The sequence below is a fragment of the Balearica regulorum genome, chromosome 8 (assembly GCF_011004875.1).
Source record: "Balearica regulorum gibbericeps isolate bBalReg1 chromosome 8, bBalReg1.pri, whole genome shotgun sequence".
NCBI classification, from domain to species: domain Eukaryota; kingdom Metazoa; phylum Chordata; class Aves; order Gruiformes; family Gruidae; genus Balearica; species Balearica regulorum.
The window spans coordinates 27,084,152-27,107,570 of record NC_046191.1 but is presented as its reverse complement, the minus strand read 5'-3'; the positions used below and the strand labels follow the sequence as shown (position 1 = coordinate 27,107,570).

General features: G+C 58.9%; 2 protein-coding genes across 3 annotated transcripts in view; one reads left to right on the top strand and one right to left on the bottom strand.

Moving 5' to 3' along the window:
- Positions 1 to 4,685: 4,685 nt before the first annotated feature.
- On the top strand, positions 4,686 to 19,464 carry OLFML2B (olfactomedin like 2B). Its single transcript, XM_075760194.1, has 8 exons — positions 4,686 to 4,958; positions 5,984 to 6,247; positions 9,532 to 9,639; positions 13,373 to 13,549; positions 15,277 to 15,505; positions 16,371 to 16,919; positions 17,357 to 17,533; positions 17,866 to 19,464. Exons 1-8 carry the CDS (start codon positions 4,815 to 4,817, stop codon positions 18,465 to 18,467), a joined length of 2,250 nt encoding a protein of 749 aa, XP_075616309.1. The 5' UTR covers positions 4,686 to 4,814; the 3' UTR covers positions 18,468 to 19,464.
- A 402-nt stretch (positions 19,465 to 19,866) lies between these two features.
- Positions 19,867 to 23,419, bottom strand: part of ATF6 (activating transcription factor 6) — an 80,389-nt gene continuing 76,836 nt past the window's right edge. For both annotated transcript variants that reach the window (XM_075760195.1, XM_075760196.1), the window contains exon 16: positions 19,867 to 22,434. In XM_075760195.1, coding sequence (XP_075616310.1) covers positions 22,226 to 22,434 — 209 coding nt within the window. In that variant the 3' untranslated portion in view covers positions 19,867 to 22,225. The remainder of the gene's footprint in view (positions 22,435 to 23,419) is intronic.

Here is a 23,419-nt window from a genome sequence, read left to right as displayed (position 1 = left end):
ATCCGACAAGTAATCTGTCTTGAGCTTTGTACTCAGTGCCTATGCAGTCCAGCTTGGCACAAGTTCTCCTAAACACGGCTTTAAGCTGCTCTCATAAGCTCTTACCAGGTAGAACAGATCTGCCTAGGAAGCCTGGGGCTCATCCAGCCAACTAACCCATCTGACACAGCACAACTCTCCTGGCTTGCTCCAGGTTTTAAAAACCACTCTTTTAAAGTTTTATTATCATTAGACATATTTTAAAATATGTCTCCTATTCTGGTTTGGACAGACCTCCTCTGTCTGCCCAGGGCTTGCTGAAGGAAGGGTGCGGAAAGGTCAGGCTTGATGCAGTCGTGCCTCCCACAGGCACGCGGGTTGGCCAGCCTCAGAAGACATGGTTTCCAGGGTATGTGCCTGTTCACCCAGGTCTTATTTGACTCACAGGCATAAACACAAGTGTCACTGCTGAGGTCAGTAGGGAAACCTCTCAAATTGCTGGGCAACTCAGGGTCACGTCATGAGCTTTCCTGTCTAGTCACGTTGCTCCATGAGATGGATTTCCTCCTTCAGTGGATGGAGGTAGGAGGGAGCTTCCCTCATCCTGGGCATCAGCAGCAAAGCCGTTTGGTGGGGCTTTGATGATGCACAAGTGACTGTCACTGCTTGCTGAGGCCCCCCGCCAGGCCTCATGGCCTCCTGCCATCCAACCATGTGCTGTCCCCAGGTGAGCGGCATCTGTTGAGTCCACCTCTCGCTTCAAATGCTCAGATATCTCTCTGCTGGCCCTTGGCAGCTACAGAAGCGTTGCCTTCATGAACCCCTGGCTGCAGCTGGCAGCAGGCACTGAGCTGTAGAGCCCAGGGACATGATGGCATACTCCACCAGCCATTTTCTGTATGTGACCTCTGGAAGGCACAGCTGGACTAGCTCATAGTGTCTTGCAAAATCCAGCATGGGAATGCTAACAAGGAGACCTGCCTCTTGCAACTTTGGTCTCTCTCAACAGGATGTGGTGCTGGCACCCAAGGCCACAGGACCAAAAGCCACAGGAGCTGAGGCCACAGGGAGGTGCTGGAAAGAGCTACAGCACGCAGCAGGAGTGTGCAAGGATCAACCACAGCCTCCAGCTCACCTTGCTCACCTCCGGGCCAGGCAACAGGGAAGATGACGTGTCCCACCGGGGATGCTAGGTATTTCTCAGCTTTTGGCCCTAAGTTAGCTGGGGTGTGTCCTCCGCAGGTGTGTGTCCTTCCCACCCCCACCAAGACTGGGAGGAGTGGCTGACACGCCAGAGGGTCGTGCTGCCATCCAGAGACAGGCCGGAGAAATGGGCTGACAGGGACCTCATGCAGTTGAACACTGCACCGGGGGAGGAGCGACCCCAAGCACCAGTACACGCTGGGGGCCACCCATGGAAAGCAGCTGGGCAGAAAACGCCCTGAGGGTGCTGGTGGACACCGAGCTGAACGTGAGCCAGCAACGTGCCTGTGCAGCAAAGGCGGCTAATGGTGACCGGGGGGGCATCAGGGACAGCGCTGCCAGCAGGTAGAGGGAGGTGATCTCTGCTCTGCACGGGTGAGGCCACATCTGGAGTGCGGTGTCCAGTTCTGGGCTGCCCAGTAGAAGAGAGACATGGACATACTGGAGGGAGTCCAGCGGAGCGTCACTAAGAAGATGATGATGAGCAGCTCTCCTGCAAGGAAAGGCTGAGCGAGCCGGGACCGCTCAGCCTGGAGAAGGCTCGGGGAGGGTCTCAGGCAGGCCGGCGCTGGCTCTCTGCCCCCGGTATGAAGCATTTTAATTGCAAAGAATTTTAACGAGTGACAGCCCCAAGCACCCGGTTTGTCCCCGCCGGGCCGTGCGCGGGGCTGCGGTGCCACGCGGTGGTGCTGCGCCCCCGCCGAGCGGGACCGCGGCGGGCGCCGGGCACGGCCCGGGAGCGGCAGCGGCAGCGCCGGGCTCCTACCCGGGGGGTCCCGCCCGGGGGGTCCCGCCCGGGGATCCCGCCCGAGGGTCCCGCCCGAGGCCGCCCGCCCTCGGCGCTGAGCGTCCCCCGGGAGCGCCCGGCCGCCCCAGAGCTGAGGATGGCGGCGGTTGTCCTCAAAGGGCACGCCGTGCCTCTGCGTGCGCTGCATCCCTCTGTCCTGCCGAGCTCGGCATCCCTTCAAATCAAAATGAGTGACTCCCCAGACCTAGCATCGGCCTCAGCCCGGATCTTACGCCTCCCGCCATCATATCCGTGGCCTGACTTGACCCGTAATGTCACAGTCTCCGGGCTGCCAGCACCTCTGGCAAGGTGCTGCCCAGAACTCGCAGGGGCCCGGATCGGCACAGGGAGGTGGAAGGTGCACAAGGACATGCTTTCCACGGGATCTCGGGGGGGGGGGGGGGGGGGGCAGCTTTCTGCACCCCCAGCTCCAGGCACAGAGATGCTCTGTTGCGTGTCACGGGGCTGTTAGATTCCCTTTTTCGCAGACCTGGTGATGTTTTCATCAGTTGAAGGGCACTGTCTACCTGCTGCCTTGGGTTTGCAAGAGACCAGTCACACTGAATGGGGTCAGGTGGGGGGGAAACTGGGGCCTCCTGTTCAGGCCAGGGTCTGGGCCAGCCTTCTTCAGCAAGACAGAAAAAAACAGAGCCACACTTGCTTGCTCTGCTGTCCTCCTCTGTCTGTGGATTTGTCTTGTTTTTTTCTCGAAGGGAGAATGTTCAGACTTTAGAGATGACCACAGTGAACCCAAACTGCCTGTCGATGTCTCCTCTTGCCCCCAAAGGACAGGCTTAAACTTGTCTTTAACCCAAGCTTAAACACCACCAGAAAGGCTTTCTTCCCCTCATAAAGAAATCAACAAAGGATGTCAGTAATATGTGAAATCCTTCCTTTTTGTCTTAAAATACTGTGGTTGATTTGTTTTCCTTCTGTTTCCAGCCTTTGAAAGTGCCCATTGGAAAAAGGCTTAAAAGGTTTTAGGTGTGGTGCTGCTTGCCATGGGACCTCTCGGGGCTGCTCTTGCCGCTAGCCCTGATGGTGATATGGCTGCTTGGGAGTCCAGTGCTCTGAGCCAGCTGAGACCTCCCGGAGGCCCTGCAGGACACGAGCTGGGGGCTCCAGAAGCCCCGGTCTTCCAGCCTCAGGGCAGTGTGTGCTGACAGATGGGGTAGCTGCCCCCCGGGAAAGCTCAGCTGTTGTCAGCACTGAGCAGTGGAAATGGAAGTGAAGGAGCTGGTGCCTGAGGGACATTTTATCCTTGAGAGAGGCTGGTGGGGGGAGGCTTTTAGACATGCCTTTTCCCTCCTACTGCTCTCCAGTTGCTCAAAGGCTGGCTGTCCTTGTCCTCCCATCCTCCCTGGCTGCTTCCCCTGCTCTGTTCTGCTCAGCCTTGCTGCAGAGACAAACCGTCCCTGCCCCCCTCTCCACAAGCTTTGCTTCCCAGGGAAGCCGGGGGAGAGGGGGGCACGGTGCCATGCCACATGAAGCCTGCGGTCCTGGCCCTGAAGTCAGCAGCTTCTGCTGTCCCCCATGCCACAGCTGCTTATTCTCTCACACAAGATGTTTTCTTTGTGTCTGGCAGCTCCAGCCCTGCAGACTGTCCCTGGGAGGGAGCGATGGGACGGGATGGGAGAGCGGGAGCCCCCCTAGACAGGTGCCCTGTCCCAGGGCTGCAGGCACCAGGTTTGGGGTGGTTTGGGGACACACGTGTGTTAAGGACTGAGGGTGCTTTGCTAGTGCACAGCCTTGCTTCAGTGAGAGCTTCACGTGGCCTCTCGTAGCACCCGCTGTGCGTGTGGCTTCTCCCTCTGACCCATGGGCAGGCTGGGAGACAAACGCGAGCCTCTGCCATACCTGGGGCACGGTGCTGGCGTGTGTTTGATCACCGCTGGTGCATTCATGAGGTAAGCTCAGGTTTCATCGTGAATTAGCGAGACCCAGAAGTCATCACCGCGGTGCGTACACCTACGCAGCAGAGGACGATGTGCCTGTGCTTTCCCTGGGAACAGCGCGTCCAGGACATTTCCGTTTGGCAGGAGGCGCAGAAGGATACAGGACTGCCAGAGCGTGGCCGCTTCCCGACGGCGTCAGCCTGAATTTTAGTGAGCACACGGAGGTTTGCACTCGTGGCTAGGAGCCTGTCTTTGAAACATCGACTGCTTTTGCGTGACCCCAGCGCATGCAGTGTTCCCGGAGAGCCGCAGGCGTGCTGTGCCATCAGGATGGCTTCCCTGTCACCCAAAGCACGCAGAGGATGCGAGCCAGGCTTTTACCAGAGATGGAAAACGAGCCGGGCAAGCTGTAAGGATGGCTTTCTGTGTGTCCCCCCCAGCTCCCCGGCTAGCCGCAGGGGTGGGATGTGCAGGTTTGCTCGGGGCGGGCAGGCAGTGTATTTTGGAAAGACGTGCTGCCAGGTGGGTTGCAGCCCCCCAGACAAGCCCCATGTGCGGGAGCTCACCCCGACCCGCTTCGGGCGGACGACGCCCGAGTCCCTGCGGCCTCCCGCTCCTCCTGGCCCCGGCCTTCCCCCGGCACAGGGCTCTGCCTTTCCCGCGGAGGCAGCTTGAGCACCGGGCCCACGCACCGCCCGGGGGTGGGCTGCGGGGAGCCCCCGCCGCAGGTGGGAAGCGCCGCCCGGGGCGGCCCCGTCCCGTCCCCGCCCCGCCGCCCGCTCGGCCCCGCCCGGGGGCCCGTCCCGCCGCGGAGGCAGGACCGGAGGGAGGGAGGACCGGGGCGGGAGCCCGGCCCGGCCCCGCCCGCGCCCGCCGCGCCGCACCTGAGCGAGCAGCGGCGGCTCCGCGCCGGCCCCGGCCCCGGCCCCGGCCCCCTCCGCCGCCCGCCCATGGCTCGGCCGCTGCCGCTGCTGCTCTGCCTGGCCGCGCTGGGCGCCGGCTGCCGGGCAGGGTCCACCCCCGCCGGCACGGCCGGGCCCTCCGCCGAGCCGCTGCAGGACGAGGCGGACAACCAGGAGAACATCCTCTCCCAGGTACCTGCTGGCGAGCGGGGGATGCGGGGCGGGGGGTTTGCGGGGCATCCTGGGGGTTGCGGGGCATCCTGGGGGTTGCGGGGCACCCGCGGCGTGGGGCTGGGCAGTGCCGGGGGGGATGCTGTGCACAGCCCGGGCGGCGCTGGAGGTACGTGCTCGGTGGTGCTGGGTGATGCTCGGCGGTGCTGGGTGAGCGGAGCTGCAAGGGAGTTTTATCGCCTGGGGTGCAGTGAGCTCACTGAAGCCCAACGAGGAGCAGTTCGCAGCTTCCATCCTATCATTTCCCTGGGGGGACTCAGAGAACGGGGAGCTCCTTGGGAGGGGAATTGGCGGAGCCTCTTTGTGTGCAGAGGGGAGGGATCTGGGATCCAGACTCTTTCCCCGCCAGCGGGATGCGGTGGAGCTTTCTGTTAGATTTGGCCGATCAGACCGTGTGTTATTATCTACCCTCGGAAATGGCTAACGTGGAGACTATTGGAAACATACCGTCAAAGTTATTTTTGTGCTTGGGCTTTCAGAAGTGCTGTCTGCAAATCTCCGTAAAGGAAATTCCTGGCATTGTATGGGGCTAATCAGAAATACTGTTTCACCACCAGGTTTCGCTGCTTATAGGGTGGCTTTCAGTCCCCCTTCCAGCACACCCTTACCCTGTTTGCCCGCGTAAAGAAATGTTGCTCAAGGTAGCAGGTGACTTAGTGGGTCTGCTGGACACATAGCATTAAAAAGCAGCTGGATGTGGTTTGTATTTAAAATTCAAAGCGGCTAGGTCCATTTTACGCAAAGCGGAATAAAAAATACCCTGTTGGAAGAAGCCAGTTTTTATTCCCCTTGCAGGCAGGGATCAGAAAGCTCTGCGCTCTCTAGAAAACTTCTTGGTCAGCAGATTTTGGAAGAGCCGGCCAGCCTCCTCGAGGTTCAGGGCGTCCAAAGTGTCCTCGTTTGGACCTCGAGGTCAGGGCGTCCTTGTCCCTCGCCGGGCAAGCAGAGGACGAGGAGTTTTCTAACTGCCGGTGACCTGTGCTCAGCTGTTAGGTGACTACGACAAGGTGAAGGCGGTGTCCGAAGGCTCCGACTGCCGGTGCAAATGCCTGGTCAGACCCCTGGGCCGCGGTGCCTGCCAAAGGATTAACGAAGGCGCTTTCAAAGCGGAGGACTTTTACACGGTGGAAACCATCACGTCAGGACCCAGCTGCAAGTGTGCGTGCGTGGCCCCCCCCTCGGCGCTCAATCCTTGCGAGGGGGACTTCAGGCTGAAGAAGCTGCGGGAGGCGGAGAGCAGCGACCTGAAGGTAGGAGATCAGCTTGAATTTGGGGCTCTTTTGAGAGGAGGAGATCTTCTGAAGCCTTTTCTTTCTGAAGCTGTTCTAAAAACCTTTTTTTCCTAAACTTTTATTCTAAAACTTCTCCCAGTTACTTTTATATCTGCGTGTTTTACGTAAAAACCAAGCTCAGCTTAAGGGATTGATTCGAGCAGCTGCAGTGGATGATTCACTCGCTTCATCCCGTGCTGCCTGGGCTCCACCGTGGCTGCCTGCCTGCGCTGGAAGCCCAGCAGGGACTGGGCTGCTCCCTGCCTTTTGTCCAGCGCTGAGTGGCCCCGGGGGGGGGACACGGCTCTGCTCCACTCAGCAACGGCCAGCTCTCGTTCCCATTGCAGAGAGGGGCTCCCGAGGACCCACGCAAAAAGCTCTTTTGGCTTCCGTGGGCTGAAAGCTGCTGATGCGTCAGGGTGAGGGTGTGTTACACAGCTGGCCGACGGCAGGATGGGGTTTGTTGTCTTAAATGCTGATACTTCTATACTATTTAGCATTTTGTCTCTTTAGTAATATGTACCTCTTTTCCAGGTGTGACAGTGTTTGTTCTAAGTACTCGTGTCTTTTACTGGATGCTTGCTTTTGCTGGTCTAGCAGCTGGCATCAGACCTTGCTGAGATTTCTGGTTTGTTACCCGGGCAGGGCAGCAGAAATCCTCCCCAAGGGGCCACTGGCTTGGTCCAGCCCTGGGGAGTCCCCAGAGTAGAAGGCAGGTGATGTGCAGGGTGCTGTGGGGCAGCCTGCCGCTGGGGCCACCACGATGGGCTTGTTCTAATTAATTTGGAGCTCGAGGATGTGTTTCATCTTGTCCAACTGCAGACAGTTAGCAGCTTCTTGTCCAGGCTCCCTGGCAGCTAGGGAAGATAAACAGGCACAGGCAGACAATCCGTCATTTCAGGGAAGAGGAGTCCCAGTCTGGAGTTGTTTGGTGGTCCCTGGCCTGCAGGATGTCCCACTTGGCCTTAGATGAGGAGCTGCGAGCTCTCTGCGGCTAGGGGAGGAGACACCCGCCGGGGTGACAGAGCCCCCCCCCTCAAGTCCCTCACCCGGAGGCCGGCAGAGCTCCTCCACCAGCAGCTCACACCTCTCTCCACATCCTCCCCGGAGCCGGTCAGCCCGCAGGAGGAGCGGAGCGGCGTGGCTGGCTGTGCCCTTGGCTCCGGCTGCCTCTTCCCACCGGGGAGCTGCTCACAGCCAGCTGTGGTGTGAAAGCTTGTCCTCTAGGAACTGGCCCAGGCTCCCCCGCTCATTTCGCAAGGATCTGCGGCCAAACAATTTCACAAGGTTTATCCAAATATACACACGTGGGGTTTTTCTTTGCTGCAAAAGTCAGACCCCAGGAGCTGTGAAAACAGGCTTGCTTTCTCGCGGAGCACCGAGTCCCTCCTGGGGTCAGGCTCGCTGGGAACAGCCACCTCTAGCAGAAGCCTGGAGGCAGGAGAGGACACAGCTCCAGCTCTTCTGTGACTCACGAGGAGCAGCTCCCACGCTCATCAGTGGGGGGGGCCTGGAGGGACCCGGGTGGCCACCTCATTGCTCCTAACAGCCCCAGGGGTTTTACTCTCCTTGCTGGTCTGAAGAGCATTGTTCTTGCCCGATCCAGCAGCGGGAAGCGTGTAGAGTCGTGCTCTGCTCTGTGTCTGCTGTGTTTTACCAAGCTTTATGCTGCTCTGACTCAAAAGCCCTGGATACTCCACATGTGGGAGAGCCGTGGGAAATTCCCCAAAATGAGAGCCCGTGGAAGAGCGTAGATAAGCCCAGATAAGCTGTGCTGGGAAGGCATGGACCATCAGACAGTGAGAGCCAAAGTCTGCGGTGGGTGAACCGAAGGAAACAGAGCGAGTTGGTGTGTGCATCAGTGTGGTCTTTTGGAGAGGGTCAACTCGGTGCTGGCGGGGGGTAGCTGATCCTAAGATCGAATCACAGCGTGCTGCTCCTCTGCTTGTAGGCGCAGCATGCGGTTTGGGGGCTCGGGTGCAGAGTCTGTGCAAGGAAGATTTGGAAGGTGGTTAATGAAGTATGCAACCTTTGTGCGTTGGTGGAAATCATCCAGCCTGGAGGGAAAGCGCATGTCTCTAGCGGCTGTCTGGCAGGTTGTGTGCATTGTATTGGTCCTCTCTGTCCAGTTCTCAGTGGAAAGTGGATGCATAGCCATAAAACAGTCCTTGTCTCTTCACACTGCCATTTTATCTGGCCCAAAAATCTTTCCTTTGCTGTCAGCTCCGCAGGGAGACTGCAGAGGCTGGGGTGGAAACTCAGAGTGCTGCCAGCAGTGTTGCCTGTACTTCTCCCGTGTTTGTGGAGCTCTGTCAACCAGTTTGTAGCTGCTGGGAGAAATTGTCACCGCCTTGTACTAATTCCCATGCATTGAAAATAGTTCTCAGCCGTCGGGGCTGTAAGGTCTGCAACGACACGTGGGGACACGTGGGGACACGTGGGGCTGGAGGGAGCAGGCGCGTGCAGGAGCCGAGGCAGGGGATGGCCTGGGAGCCCTTCTCGCCAGCCCATGCCTCGCTCAGCGCTGCGCTCTGCGGAGCGAGCACCAGGGACCGCACAAAATGCAGAACGAGGGTATTGCTGTCTGCATCCCCAGGATCGGTGAGCCGGGACTGGTGCTGGGCAGGACGCGGGAACGCAGCCCTTCCTGCCGTGGGAAGGGGCGAGTTAAATACAGCGTGTCCCTGAAACGAGTGGTTGAAGGAGAAGGCAGCATCCCTCTGATAAAGTTGTTCTCCAGGGAAGCAAACTGTTACCGGGCTGGCACTGAATTCCAGTTGCTTCACTCTTGCTTTTGTGAATATTTTTAAACTTTTTAACAAGTTTCTTCTTGTTCCAGGAAAAAACCCACGGGATGGCACGAACTCAGAGTCTGATCTCAAGCTCACTTTTATTTGAGCTGCCGTTTGCTTGTTGCCTCTTTTGTTGCCAGTCACGTCACCGGTGGGGTAGCTAAGCCCGTGGGCTTGCGAGAGAGCCTGCCTAGAGCTGGCAAGGAGGGCAGCGCTCCTCCTTGCTCTGCTTACTAATCCCCAGCACCCAGACTGTTCCTGAAGCCCTGCAGAGGTGGTCTGTGTTGCCGTGCACGCTGCGCTCTGAGCGCGGCAGCAATGCGGCAGGGCTGCGTGAGGGAAAACGTGCGTTTTAATAAACTTCTCGTGCTCAGATGCGCGCGTCGCCCTTGACTTTTTGGCTGTAGAAACCACGCGGGGTACTTTACAGCAGGCGCCTCTGGCTGACGGTGTGCTCCCTTTGCCTTGCAGCTGTCCTCCATCGTCGAGATGCTGGAAAGCGCCTTTTACGGCTTAGACCTTCTGAAGCTGCACTCGGTCACGACCAAGCTGGTGGGTCGGGTGGAAAAGCTTGAGGAGGTAAGATAAGTTCTGCTTTCCTTCGAGGTTGTTGCCTTCAGTGGGACTTGCCTCAAACCAGATACTTGATACCTTTGGTGCATTCAGAACCTCGTTCCTTTTGGAAGAAATGTTAATTTAACTATTATTTGGCTGAAACTGAACTAGATCAGACTAGACTCTCCGCCGCCCCTTTGCAGGCAGTGCCCAGAGTGTCACCACCCCATCAGCCTCCTCTGACCTTCTCCAGTTTCCCCCATCCCTGGTGGCCCAAACTGGGTGCGGGATCCCAGCTGTGGCCTCACCAGAGCCAGCATCTCCTCAGGGTCAGAAGTTTTTCCTCTTCTCAATTTTATGTCTGTGCTGGCATGATGGTTGCTGTCAACTGGGTGCTCTTGTGGCATTTGATGTGGGGGTGAGCAGTTCAGGGCCGGTGCCGGGGTATGCTCACCAGGACTGCTGGTAGCCAAGGAGGTCAGATTCCTTGAGGACCAAGTTACATCTTGGCCTGAGTTTAAAAAGAGCTGAACCCTCAGCACTGCTAAAAAGATAGATAAAGTACCTTTCATTTTTTTTTAGAGCAGACTTCAAGTAAAATAATTCTCACTTCCATATGGTTTAATATTTCTTTGGCTAGCACAACGTAGGGTTTGCAGTATGTTAAGCTGCGCTCAGCTATGCAGCAACAGGTTGCCAGATTAAATACTGGAGTTTTCTCCCGTGGTCCGTATCTGGGACAGTAATTCCACATTCTTGTCAGAGTGGAGCAGTCCTGTTCGTCTGCAGCCAGGAGCCAAGAGGTGATGATTTATAAAGCCAAAATTCCACTTGCAATGTGTTTTGGGAAGGCACGGCGTGCTCCGTCCCGGGGTCAGGAAGGAGACAGCCGAGAGGAGCGTGCTTGCCGGGGGGGCTCTGGGTTTCCAAGCACGGTGATTGACCCAAAAGGGGGAAAAGAGGGTTCGAGGCTTAAAAATAACAAAGCGCCAATGTTTCTATTTGCAATCCCACCCTCTTCCTGTGGTTTAGCGTATTCTCCAGTTGTTGCTTGGGTTCGCCGACGGGCCTTTGCTAATTAAGGGAGAGGAGCGAGGGAAGCGGGAGCTGTGCCGCCGGCCCCGTGCCGCGCGTCCCCGCTGGGGACCTTCACCGCTGCGGTGCTGGTAGCCACAGGTCTGGTGGTGGCGAGCCCTGTCCCACGGCACGGTGAGCTGGGCTCGCCCAGAGCAGGGGATGCTGCGGTGAACGCGAAGGGCCCCAGCAGGACAGAGCGATGGTCTATTGCTGTTTAACATCCCCAGTTAGCTGGGTTAGGGGTGATGGAGGGGACAGCCCTTTTTTGGTATCGGTTATGGATCTGGGGTCCATGAATTTGTCTCACCTTGAAACTAGTTGACTGAAAACAGTGCTGTTAGACATTGTCACCTTTAAACGGGCCAGACCAGAGCGACACAGCCCGTCAGGTCAGTGAGTGGGGAGCGCACGTTCCTCAAAGACCTTGGTGGAATCAGAGGCTAAGGTAAGTGTTAGGAGTTTTGGGTATTGACGAATGACACAAGCGATTACTTCGTGTGTGGGTACCACTGCGCTCTTTGGCCTCGCCTACCAGCCGGTTCCTGCGCAGGGGCTCAGCAGGAGTGCTGCTGGTGGCACTTGTCTGGCTGGGCACCTCGGGGTGACCTCGCAGCGTGGCTGCTCTGCTCGCAGCCCGTCGCAGTGAGGCGCGCTGGCAGAAAGCTCCGTCTGGCTCAGGTAGTTTGGTGAGAGATGGAGCAGTGAAGGTGCAGGAGGGGGGAGTTCGCAGATTTGGGTCTTTAATTTTGCAGAAGTGGGGCTGCAGGATCATATAACAAGCAGCTGAAGCTGCCTGCGAGCACTCGAATGGGATGGAGAAGGACAGGAGAGGTCTGGGTTAGATGGAGATTCCCCAGTGCCGCTGGGGCAGGGCAGAGCTGGCGCAGGCAGCGCAGGCAGCGCAGGCAGCGCAGGCAGCAGGTGTGAAACGCCTCCTGCTGCTGGCTTAGCACCTAAATTCCTGCTGAGGGGAGGAGGAGAAGGATCACAATGCTCTGCATCGGCCGCGGGATCTGATACAACGAACAGCTGAGATGCTGAACAAGAGCCTGGCATGGCTTCAAAGCATCGGCCTCCCAGGCGGGTGTGCTTTTGGCAGCCGCTCCCCGGCGAAGCAGCTGAGCGGCCTCAAGCAGCATCGCGGGCCAGGCTTTGGTAGTGCCTCCCCAGTCGAGGGGAGGCAGATTTTATCCCTAAGGGGGTCATAAGCCAAACATTACACAGAATAAATGATAAGGGCACAAGGCTGTCGGAATCAGCCATCCTCCCAAAAGCAGGAGAGCGTCAAAGTTGCTTCTGCTCCTGTGCTGCTCCTAGGAGAGCATCATGAGATCCCCCGTTCCTTTTCTTACTACAGAAAAATACTGGCTGAAGAGTTCCCGCGCTATTCCACTCAGCATCAAAATTGCATGATAAAGCTGTGACTCAAAATTCCCAGGTGATGACTGGGAACTCGGATACCCCTGAAGGGGTTGGGGGTTAACTGAGCTCGGGATGGTATTTTTGCAGAGGTGACAAGGCGTTGCGAGTTGTTTCCAGTATAACGAGGTATTTTCCAGAAATGGTGTCACTCAAGGGAATGAACCCCCAAATACTTGGTCCGCAGAGGTAGCGCCTTCTCTAGTGAGGCAACTTCTCTGCTTTGTCTTCAGCTCGCAGCTGTTGCATCAGCTGGTGATTTTGAGGTCACAGATGGAGGTCATGGTGGGTTTTAGGAGAAATTAATGGCAGGACAGATTGAAAATGAGGGATCAGGGGGAACCGCCCCCAGTCTCTGTGCAAAAATGCTTTGATTGATGTGCCATCTATTCAAAGCAGTTGTCGCTTAAGATGTAAAAGACTGAGAAGCAATGAGCAGAGGCTCTAACAACCCCTCAGTGACAAGGTGTTGCTACGGTTGGGAGACCGAGAAGGGCAAAGGGGTTTGCCTGCCCCGGGGTGCCCGACCAGCCGCAGCCAGCCCCAGCTCCCTCCTGGTCTGGGACAGCTCTCTGAGGGTCCTTGTCTCTCTTCCTCTCCCCAAATTCTCCCTCTCTTCTGCGGGATCGGAGGGTGGTGGGGAGGAGCAGCCCCTGAGTGCGGGCACCGCGTGGCCGGGCAGTGGGGCAGGACCAGGAGAAGAGCCCGGTGCTGTGACCCAAAGTGCTGCTGGGTGCTGTTGTGTCTGGAGCTCACAGGCGGCTGGGAAAGCTCGTGCTTCTTTTGTTCCGAACCAGACAAGTGGGATGTTGACCTCGAGAGCTTGCCTGGGGGGGGTCAGGCAGGCAGTGGCGAGCCAGGATGGGACTCTGCTAGGAAAGTGGGACTAATAAATGGGAGATGAACTCACTAGAACAGGCAAAGGATGCGAGGCTGGGACTAAAGATGTTTTAGCTTGTCTGCTCTTCCTTTTACGAGCTGGTGAGTGTGGCTGAAGGTGGGTGTTGAAGAACCTCAAGGCCACTCTCCTGCTCCATGGGCCCCCGTGGCAAGGAGCGGATCTGGGATGTGCACACCAGGGATGGGGTTTCTGGATGGCACTGTGGTCAGGGGCACCTTCTCAGCACTTGAAATGCACAGCTCCACGGAGAAGCCCAGCTGAGAGCCCAGGATGGGAGCACGGAGCTCGCTGTCTCTGTGGCTGGGGGGCTGCAGAGCACCTCTTGTCTTTACATGGGGTCTTCTCTCTTGATTTTTCTAGGGCATGTCCAGAAAGTTCACGCAGGAAGGCCATCAGGCAGGAGCCAGCGTGGAGGAGGCTCCGCAGGATCCCCACCGCAGGGACAGGGAGAACTGCTCCAGTCTCATCACCAACAGCCTCGCCGACATCGAGAGCTCACTGCAGCGGGACGCCGAGGCTGCCTACATGCACACAGAGGTATGACCACCCCAGCGAGTTGCACGGCTCGAGGTCACTGCCGCCACACAAGCCAGCCCAGAGGGTGTCTCCTGGATGCGGCCCCCAGCAGGCCACTGCCCCGGCGTTATTTTCTTCTTGGCTCGGCTGACCCCGTTTCTGTGCCTCCGGCTCCAACCTGCTTCTCTCGGCACAGCCCAGCTGCTGCCGGGACGTAGGAGGGAACAGCAGCAGGCTGCTCCGTGGGCCTCCCCCCTTCCCGCGGGGTGGTTGGTTTTCGAGGTCAGCGGCGGCCGTGCTGCTCGGAAAGAGTGATGTCATTGCGGGGCCGGCTGGGAAGCTCTGGGAAACTCGGAGCCTTTGATTAGCAGGGCTTGGGGGCTCTGCGGAGGGACAGCCTGTCGCCCTCTCGCCTGGGGAATTACCCCTCCCCAGCCAGCCCCTGCCCCCGCTGGGCTCCGGGCGGAGGTTTGGGCATCCTGCTGGCTCCGGCGCCCAGCCCCGGACTGGGGGGTCCCTGCGGGGTCTGCCCAGTGCAGGGACATGCAGCAGTTTCTGTGCAGCCCCAGAGAGGGGTGAGAGGGGTGTTTTGGGAAAAGGTCCACCCAGGGTGTCCTGACCCCCTCGCTGCTTTGGTGGTGCAATCTTGGGTCGCCTGATGCTGCTCTGGTCTGTACTGGGTGGCTCCTGGAGCATCCTGCCTTCCCCCCAGGGCAAAGGAGGTGTCTGGGGAGCGGGGGGGGACGGTCACTGCATCATTTCCAGCTCCAAAGAGGGGTGCTCAGCTCCTGGCGGTGAGGACAGCCTGCACATTGCCCCCCCGCAGCAGCTGAGAGCAGGCGTCGTGGGTCCTACATAGGAGTGAGCTCCCTGAGCCCCGGCGGGAGAAGGGTGGGCTCCCACGGACACGCTGGGAAAATGGCACTGCTCCGCTCGGGGAGGGGGCCGTGCACCGTGTCCAGCAGCACTCCCGGCCCCTCTCCCCCTGCTCCCCCGGGCGGTAACCTGAGCAGGAGCTCCGCTGCCCGCTGGAGAGCAGCCAGCCCCGGCCAGGCAGGAGAGCGAAGCGTGGGGCTTTTATTACCCTGAGTGACCTCATTTCCCAAAGTTCCCCTTTTCTCCCTGTTAATTGCAGCAGGGCTGCGAAGGAACCCTGGGCCCGTCTTCTCGGCCAAATGGGCACCGCTTCAACCTTCAGGCTGTCTTGCCGATTTTTTTTAATGAGATGAAATCCTTCAGGCATGAGCCGTGGCAGCTGGTGGCTGCCTCTGCCTGGGGTTCCCAGTCCCTGCCCCGGTGGGGGGGGTTCCCAGTCCTTGTCCCGGGGGGGTCCCAGCCCCACTGGGAAGGTGCCTTCAGCCTCTCCGCATTACCAAAGCTTGGTGCATGTTGCACACTCTCTATGGATCAGCCACCAGCACCGTTCCCTGGCATGCAAGGGGGTGTCCGGCGAGCGGACGTGTGAGGGGTGTACCCTGCTAAGGCCCCCCCGCTCTGCCCGCGCAGCCCACAGCCCACAGCCTGGGCCTTACGGAGCACTGAGTCCCGGGTTTGCAGAGCGGCACCAAGGTCAGGCAGAGGCAATGCCGGTCGGCCACCCCCGCTGTCCGCAGGAGTGTTTCCCTCGGCAGAAGGGATGGAGGGTGACCCCGAGAAAGGAGGGAGGTCAGAGCCAGCCTGACCTGCCCCGTCCCCCAAAACGTGGCTGTTCTGGCCCATCCTGAAACAACCTCCTGTGTCTCTTCCAGGGCAAATATGAAGAAAGATTCCTGAAGGATGAGACCATTTCCCAGCAGATCAACTCTGTCGAGTCCCTCCCGGAGCTGCACCTCTCTCTGGAGGATGAGAAGCCCAAGCAGCTCTTGCAGAGGAAGCTGCGTGTGAGGAGCCGGCCTCCTTCCAAGCCCACCATCGTCCGAGGGGTCACCTACTACAAAGCCCAGTCCACCGAGTCGGAGAACGACATCGAGGAGCAGCGTGAGTTGGGTTTGCAGCTGGGACCGGCGGAGGGGCTGGCTGCGTGCCGTAGCAAAGCCAGCGATGCCCCCGAGTCCCGCCTTGGCCCCCGGGAATGTGTGGGCAAAGCGCGTGGGGTCACCATGGAGAGGAGGGCTTGGAGGTGGGACGATTGGTGCCTCACCGCTGGAGGCAGCGAGGCAGCATCCAGCCTTTGAGCCCTGCGCGAGGGAGCAGCAGAGCGTTGTTACTCCATGGAAAATCCTGGTAGCTAAGGAAACAGGTCACTGCTGTGGTTTAAAACACCCAGCATCAACACCTTTCCAGAAAGTAAATGCAAGTTTATTACATAGGTTAGCCCTGCCATATCTGCCTGCCCGACAGCATCCCGGGAGGTTTGTGCAGCGGTCGGGGTGGCCGGAGGCGGCTCAGAGCTGTGGCTGCTGCCTGCGGCTCAGCAGGGTGCTGCTCGTGGCTCCGGCCGTGGTGAGAGCAGGGGGCTGAGCCCCCAGGGCCCGGCAGCACCCGGCAGCACGGGCAGAGGCGGCAAATGCCCTTTGTGTGCAAAGCCGGCTCGGCAGCCCCGTGCGTGGGCTCCTGAGATCCCTGAGATGAGGAGGAGCAAAGGGCACCCGTGGTGGCCGGGGAGCCCCAGTGGTCCCCGTGCTCTGGGCGAGGGACCCGTGTCGGCAGCCTGTGTTAGGTGGGTGGGATCTGGCTGGGCACTGCTGGTGTGCGGAAATTAAGAGGAAAATCATGTGGATTCAGTACGAGAAAGCCTGGCGAAGTGGGTGGAGGAGCCAGCGCAGTGGGGCGGGTGGAGAGGGACCATAGGAGACCTGCTCCCGCTCGCTGTGGGGCTGACACCCGTGCCTCTGCTTGGCAGCGGACGAGCTGTTCAGTGGGGACAACACGGTGGACCTGCTGATCGAGGACCAGCTCCTGAGGCCCAGCGGCCAGGCGGGTGAGGGCGTGAGGAAGCCCTCCCCGGTGGGATGGCCGCCCACCCCTGGCAGCGACCCCACCACCCCGCCGGCTGCCGACACCGCCGCGACAGCCACGGTGCCCATGTCCCCTGCCACGTCCACGGGGCCCACACCAGACCCCACCACTGTGAGCCGGCTGACCCCCGCCCCAGAGACCACGACTGCCCCGTCAGGGCTGGTGGAGGAGGGGACCCCGCAGCTACCGGCAGCCTTGGCCAGCACAGTGGTGGCCACAACCACGGAGATCCTGCCCACAGCCACCAGCGCTGTCCCCAGCCCTGCTATGGCCACAACCGCCGGGACCTCAAGGGACGCGGGGACAATCCCTGCCCTGGAGAGCAGCCCAGGAACTTGGGGACAGGCAAGCACCCCCGCAACGCTCGTCAGCCCCACCATCCCTGCCACCCCAAAGCAGGCCCTGGAGGAGGAGGACATCAGGAACATCATCGGTGAGTGCCTGCAGGTCCTGCACCGATCCGGCTGTGCACATGGCGGCTCACTCGTGCCCACAGCATGTCCTGCTAAGCGCAGCACACCTGGATTTGGTCACGGGTGGGAGGTGTTGTGGAGACGGTGGTGGGGCAGCACTTTACTGGGGCCAGGTTTACTTGCCTGTTAACTCTGGAACCTACTGTAGTGTCCTCCCAGTTTGAGGGGCTGGGCAGGGCGCAAAGAGGCCTCCCTGGAGATGGACCCAAGATGGGCAGTGGCCTCAGCTGGGGCAGAGATACAGCCGAGGCTGTGGGGAGCTGTTTGCAGGACCCAGCCGGTGCTGCTGGGTGGGCACGGGGCTGGAGTGGGGCCGATGGCCGCAGACCCCCGGCAGGAGCAGGGAGAGCATGGCCGCCCTGCCTCAGGCCTTGCGAGCCTCTCTCTGCCTGTGCAGGTCGCTGCAAGGACACGCTGTCCACCATCTCGGGGCCCACCACCCAGAACACCTACGGGCGCAATGAGGGGGCCTGGATGAAGGACCCCCTGGCCCGGGAGGAGCGGATCTACGTCACCAACTACTACTACGGGAACACGCTGGTGGAGTTCAGGAATCTCGACAACTTCAAGCAAGGTGGGCTTGCGCCATCCTTGGTGCTGCGCCGGCTGCTGCTCGGCTGGTCCAAGTAGTGTCCTCGTTCCCTGGGGTGTGTACCGGGGGGATGCTCTGCCCAGGGACCCTCCCCTCTTGGGCACCGGTACCCAGCGTGTGGGGTTCAGAGCACGGGGCAGGTCGGGCTGCCCATGGTGGCTCCGGACTCGCTTGTCACCATGCCAGCCTGTGGGTGGTGGCTGGGGACGGAGTGCAGGCAGGGCTGGGGGCAGAGGGTGTGGGTGGCTGCTGTGGCATGGCCACCAACCCTGACACAAAGGGAGGGTCTTACCAGCAGGGTGTCTGCCCCGCAGGGCGCTGGAGCAACTCCTACAAGCTCCCGTACAGCTGGATCGGGACGGGGCACGTTGTCTACAACGGCTCCTTCTACTACAACCGAGCCTTCACGCGCAACATCATCAAATACGACCTGAAGCAGCGGTACGTGGCTGCCTGGGCCATGCTGCATGACGTGGCCTACGAGGAGTCCACCCCATGGCGGTGGCGGGGCCACTCAGACGTTGACTTTGCCGTGGATGAGAACGGCCTGTGGGTCATCTACCCGGCCATCAGCTACGAGGGCTTCAACCAGGAGGTGATCGTGCTGAGCAAGCTGAACGCGGCCGACCTCAGCACCCAGAAGGAGACCACGTGGCGGACGGGGCTGCGGAAGAACTTCTACGGGAACTGCTTTGTCATCTGCGGGGTCCTGTATGCGGTTGACAGCTACAACAAGAGGAACGCCAACATCTCCTACGCCTTTGACACGCACACCAACACGCAGATCATCCCCCGGCTGCTCTTTGAGAATGAGTACGCCTACACCACGCAGATAGACTATAACCCCAAGGACCGCCTGCTCTACGCCTGGGACAATGGGCACCAAGTCACCTACCACGTCATCTTTGCCTACTGAGACCCCCCACCACAGTGGGGCACTGCGAGCCAGGGGCCACCAGCACCTTTTATTATTATTTTTATTGTTATTTTGTACAAATCAAAGAGTAAATGATGGGTTTTGTTTCAAGCTGGTTTTTTTTTATGGTGGATTGTAGATCGATCCCCAGGCCAGAACCCCCCCCCTTCCATCTTTGCTGTAACTTTGCTTCTGCTTTTCCTTCCCAGGAAGGAAAAGGGAGGGCAGACCCAGCTCTCCTGCCTGCAGAGGAGGTGGTGGCCCAGACGGGGTCCTCCTGATGAGGTTTGTAGCTAAAGATGATCAGCAAGAGACCCAGAACCAGTGCAAAGCTGGCCTTTCCGCTGCAGGCACCAGGTCCCAGTGGGACACTGATGTCTGCCCATCCTGGTGGAGGGGGTGCGTGTCCCGTGGGAATGTCCTGTCTCTAGGGACCATCTTCCCAGCCGATGGCCAGCAGGCCCTGCGGAGACCCTGCTGTACAGTGGGGCTGCGAGCGCAGCTGCGGCAGCCCCTGGTGCTGGCACTTACGCCGAGGACTGTCCCCTCCGCCCGGGGCTCTGCCCTTTGCAACCTGCTCGGGGGGGGGGGGTGGGGGTGGGCACACCCCGAGCCCCCACTCTGGGGCGAGCCAGCGGCGGGAGGGGGACACTGTAAATACGTGTAGATGGCTTTTGTTTGTTCATTTTGTAACCCAAAATAGTCACCTTTGGCATTTGCCGGGGGAAGGCTCTGTTCTGCCAGGCGCTGGGCTGCCTGGGCGGGGGGCTGCGGGGCTGGGGGAGCCCTCGGGGCTGGGGGAGCCCTTGCTCCCCGTCCCGCAGCCGCTCCATCTCCCTCAGGGTCTCGGCCTGTGTGCCCTCTCGGTGCCGCGCTCACCCTGGTCCCCGCTGTTGGCCATCGGGAGCCCCTCGCAGAGGCACAGCCCCTGCCCTGCTAGCCCAGCAGCATCTTGTATTTACCTGCTGTCAATAATAAAAGATCCAGTACCTTTGCAGCTGTTCGGGGCCTTCTTTGGGTGCGTGGAAATGCACCAGGGGGTTTTTTGGGTTGGTTTTGGTTGGCTTGGGCAGTGCTAATTTACATGCCAAGGAAGGCATGGCCGCAGGGGACTTCTCGGGGGGCTGTAGGCTGCTTGGTCCTGGCACCAGGGCAGGATGGCGTGGCCTTGGGTCGCCAGGGGCTGTGGTGGGACCCCTCGCAGCCTCCTCTTCCCCAGGCTCAGGGCGAGTAGCTCACTGGGGGGGGCTGGTGCAGGGTGCCCCCTCCCCAGGAGCAGGAGACGGGGTCTGTACCAAGCAGAGCCCTACTGCAGCCCAAGAGACAGCAGAGACTGTGCTGGCCTTCTAGTCATTTACTCAAGTAAAACAGTATTAACAAGCAAAATAACAATTAAAGATAATAATAAATAAAAGAACCACTTTATTGCCTTCAGTGCTAGGGACACAGAGAAGAGAACTACGCAGGATGAGAGGTGCTCTCCACCACCAGAGCCCACGGGTGCTGGCTGAGGACACAGTGCTGTAGCCATCCCCAGCAGCCGCCCTTTCCAACGTGCCAGGCTGGGGCGAAGCTCAGCCACCACCGCCGGCTTCCCCCCCGCCTCCCCGGCAGCAAACACACCCCCCAAAGCAGCCCAGGGCTTGGGGAAGCTGTGTGCCTCCGGCTGGGGCACTGCCGGGGTTTTTATTTTTGACTATTGTGTGAGCTGGCCCACAGTCAGGTGGGGCCGGGGCCAGGAAAACAGAACTGGTGCAAGGAGCGCAGCCAAACCCCTCGCCGAGCCCGGCCGCTTCCCAGCAGCGTGAGCGCCGAGGGGACGGGGGGCCTGTGCAGCTCGCGCTGACTACGTGGCAAAGGGCAAAGCTTTTCCATAGTGTTGCAAGGCACATACTTTACAGGGGTGTATTGCTCCTCACCCTCCTCCTTGCTTCCCCCGAGCCGTTTGTCTTGCTGCAGGATCAACCTTTATTTCCTAGCAGCCACACACACGCAAATAATAATACTAACAACAATAACAATAATAAAAACCCACATCAGTCAGTCAGTGGTTCAGACAATGAAGGAAAGGCAAGGACGGACTGGCAAACTGAAGCCCATCATCCCCTGTGCTAACTGCAAAGGGGAAAAAAAATAATGTAACATGCTGAAGTCATTAGGAAAGGCCGATGCTCTGCTGGCGTCTCGTCCCAGCTGAGCACCACTGAGCACCGTGGGCTGGAGCCCCTCGGCCCAGCTCCGGCCCGGGGTTTGGCTGACAAACTTGGGACCAGTTAACAGAGCCCTGCAGTGGGCTTTGTAACAGCAGCAGTCGACTGCAGCAAGAGCCATGTCTAGTAGCTCAGTGCTCAGGGCAAATGGCACGCTCCCCTGCTGCGTGACGGCTGGCTGTCAGTGCTGGCAAGGCAGAGAAGGGGTGTGAGTGCATACGTGTGCGTGTCTCTGTACGTGTATGTCTGTGTTTTGGGAGGATAGTGCTGTGGCTGTGTCCCACTGAACTGAAGCAGCTCTTCTGTCCTGACAGGGCCAGTGCTGCTCTGTAGGCTGTTAGCTGTGAAAAGCATTAAATATCACCAAAAAAAAAATCAAAACAAAAAAACTGGAGAGGAAAAAAAAAAAGGAGAAAAAACAAACCCAGCAGTACAATCTTTAGAAATGCATGTGCTGCACTGAATCACCACCCTTGGGCCATGCCCCAGCCTTTCGCCACGCAGCCGCGTGGGCTGGGAAGGCCAGCAGCAGTGTGCGGGCGAGTGCACACCGGTGAGGGGTGGGTGGGTGTGAACACTGCCTGGGAGGGTGGCCCGTCCCCGTCCCACCCAGGCACCCTGCTCCCGGGGGTCCAACCACGGGACTTCCCCCCAGTAGGGTGACCCCCGGGAGCGGGGCCACGCTTCACGGCAGTGCGGGTCATTCTGCTTGTAGTGCTTTGGCTGTTAGTGCAGGATCCCACCGCCATGCTGGGGGGGCTGGGGTGGGGCTGCCCCCCGGCACCGCTGCAACCTTGGGCAGCAGCCCACTGCCTCCCAGCAAGGGAGGCCATGAGGGGAAGGAATTTGGGGCAGGTGTGTGGATGTGCATGGGGGTGATGAGAAGCGCGGCTGTCCGGCCAGGCGCAGCACAGTCATTCTGGCAGAGAAGGGATGCTCCTGCTCCTGGGGTGCAGGGCCCGGGCTGGGGTGGCAGGCCCAGTGTGGAGTGCAAGGCTGTGGCTCTCCCTGCACCTGCAGCTCAGAGCCGGACACTGCTTCCTCCTGCCGCCCTGAGCACAGGCCTCTGCAGAGGTGTCTCTGGGCAGGACCCCAACACTCAACACCTCAGGAGATGGTTTAACAGGGACCAAGAAAAACAAAACCCAACAACAAACACCCCCCACCCCCACCCCACCCCACCCCCAATTTTGGACAGTGCATAAGTAGCAAGGGCGGCCCGTGCTCCTCCGGTGCCAGCCCCAGGCACCGACTGCTGATGCCAACACCAGGACTGCGGCAGCGTGCATCACCTGCACCCCTGGCACTGGGCATCACACGCTGTGTGGATCCCTAGGTCTGTCCCCAGCCAGGTGGTGGCTGAGCCGTATAATCCCTGGGCAGGATGTGGCCATTGGGTAGGGTCAGGCACTGGAATGGGCTACGTGGGGTCTGCCCTTGCCGTGTTGATGTGCCAGGAGCCCCAGGGACCTGCCGGCAAAAGGGCTCGGCCTGGCAGCAGGACCTGCTGCATGCTGCGTGCACGGGCCATGCCGCTAGCTGCAGGACCTACCGCAGGGATTTGACAATAGCCCTCAGGGCATGGGGCATCTCTGGGACAGAGGGGGACGCGCTGTAGAAGGTGTCAGTGTGATTTCTGCGCTGCTCTCGGAGGTATGGAGGGACAGATGAACTTTTGATGTGGAGGATCCTGGTGTCCATCACTTCGCAGTCGATCTGCATCATCACCTCATAGTCCTGCCCATTGATCACATTCTCTGCAAAAGTAAGAAATAAAAAAAAAAAAAGTCGTGTTAGCCCTGCAAGCTGCTGACCCAATGGCACCAAAAGCAGAGTTTTCTGGACCGTTTTTCTTTTTGTCTGGTGCAGGAGCTGAAGCAAGGGAACTCCCATCCTTTTTTGCAGCTCCACACGTGGATCTCCATCTCACACAGCACAGCCCCAGCCTGCTTGTGACACCTCAAAGGGCCCAGGCCACGCATAGCATGTGCAGTCACACGGAGACATTAATGTAAGTCTTGTCTTTTCCCTTCTTCATCTGCACATAATTACCGATGGAGTTGTTTGCATTGTATAACATTTATTACTGACCTGTTGTTCTTGAGCCACTGAAGTGTAGAGGTGATTGCAGATAGGGTTCATTTAAGCAAGCTGAATGTTCCACTTTTACTTTCTTTTTATTGGTTTAAGAATACTGTAGCCGTCTTGACACTAAGGATCTAGAGGAATTTCTTCACCAGATTAGTAATAAAAAAAGTTAAAATGTGACCTCTCAAAAGAATTAGCTGTGCCTCATTATTGTGATGACCTGGCTGTTGTACTGGCATGACGTTGTGGTGACACAGGACAAGACCATTACCCCGAGAGACCTCTGGACACAGGGAGACCCAGGCCAGCACATGGGACCCCAGCACAAGTGCTGCAGAAGCTCCTGGGCTTACAGGCAGAGGCTGTGCACATGGCTAGCATCTGCTGCCTGGATTTAAAGGTGGGAGACTATTCCCTGCATAGACAGTGTGTCCAGGAATGTGAGAGTCAAGATCGGATTTCCAGGCATGACCAATCCTTGCCTTTCAGAGTCAGAAACGCTGACTGCCATCAGCAGGGTTTTCTTTCTGTGCTAAGGAGGATGGAAGATCACCTAATGGAAAGCGTATGGACTGGAGGAATGCAATATACATTACTAATTTTTACTGTTTTCCTGGATTAACTCTGACTCTGGATGACAGCTGACAACCGTGG

What these genes read in the sequence shown, in the direction of transcription:
- OLFML2B (XM_075760194.1), top strand. Translation starts at nt 4,815, where the DNA reads ATGGCTCGGCCGCTGCCGCTGCTGCTCTGCCTGGCCGCGCTGGGCGCC. An exon ending in GAACGACATCGAGGAGCAGC is followed by an intron (nt 15,506 to 16,370) that starts GTGAGTTGGGTT and finishes TCTGCTTGGCAG; the next exon opens with CGGACGAGCTGTTCAGTGGG. An exon ending in TCTCGACAACTTCAAGCAAG is followed by an intron (nt 17,534 to 17,865) that starts GTGGGCTTGCGC and finishes TCTGCCCCGCAG; the next exon opens with GGCGCTGGAGCAACTCCTAC.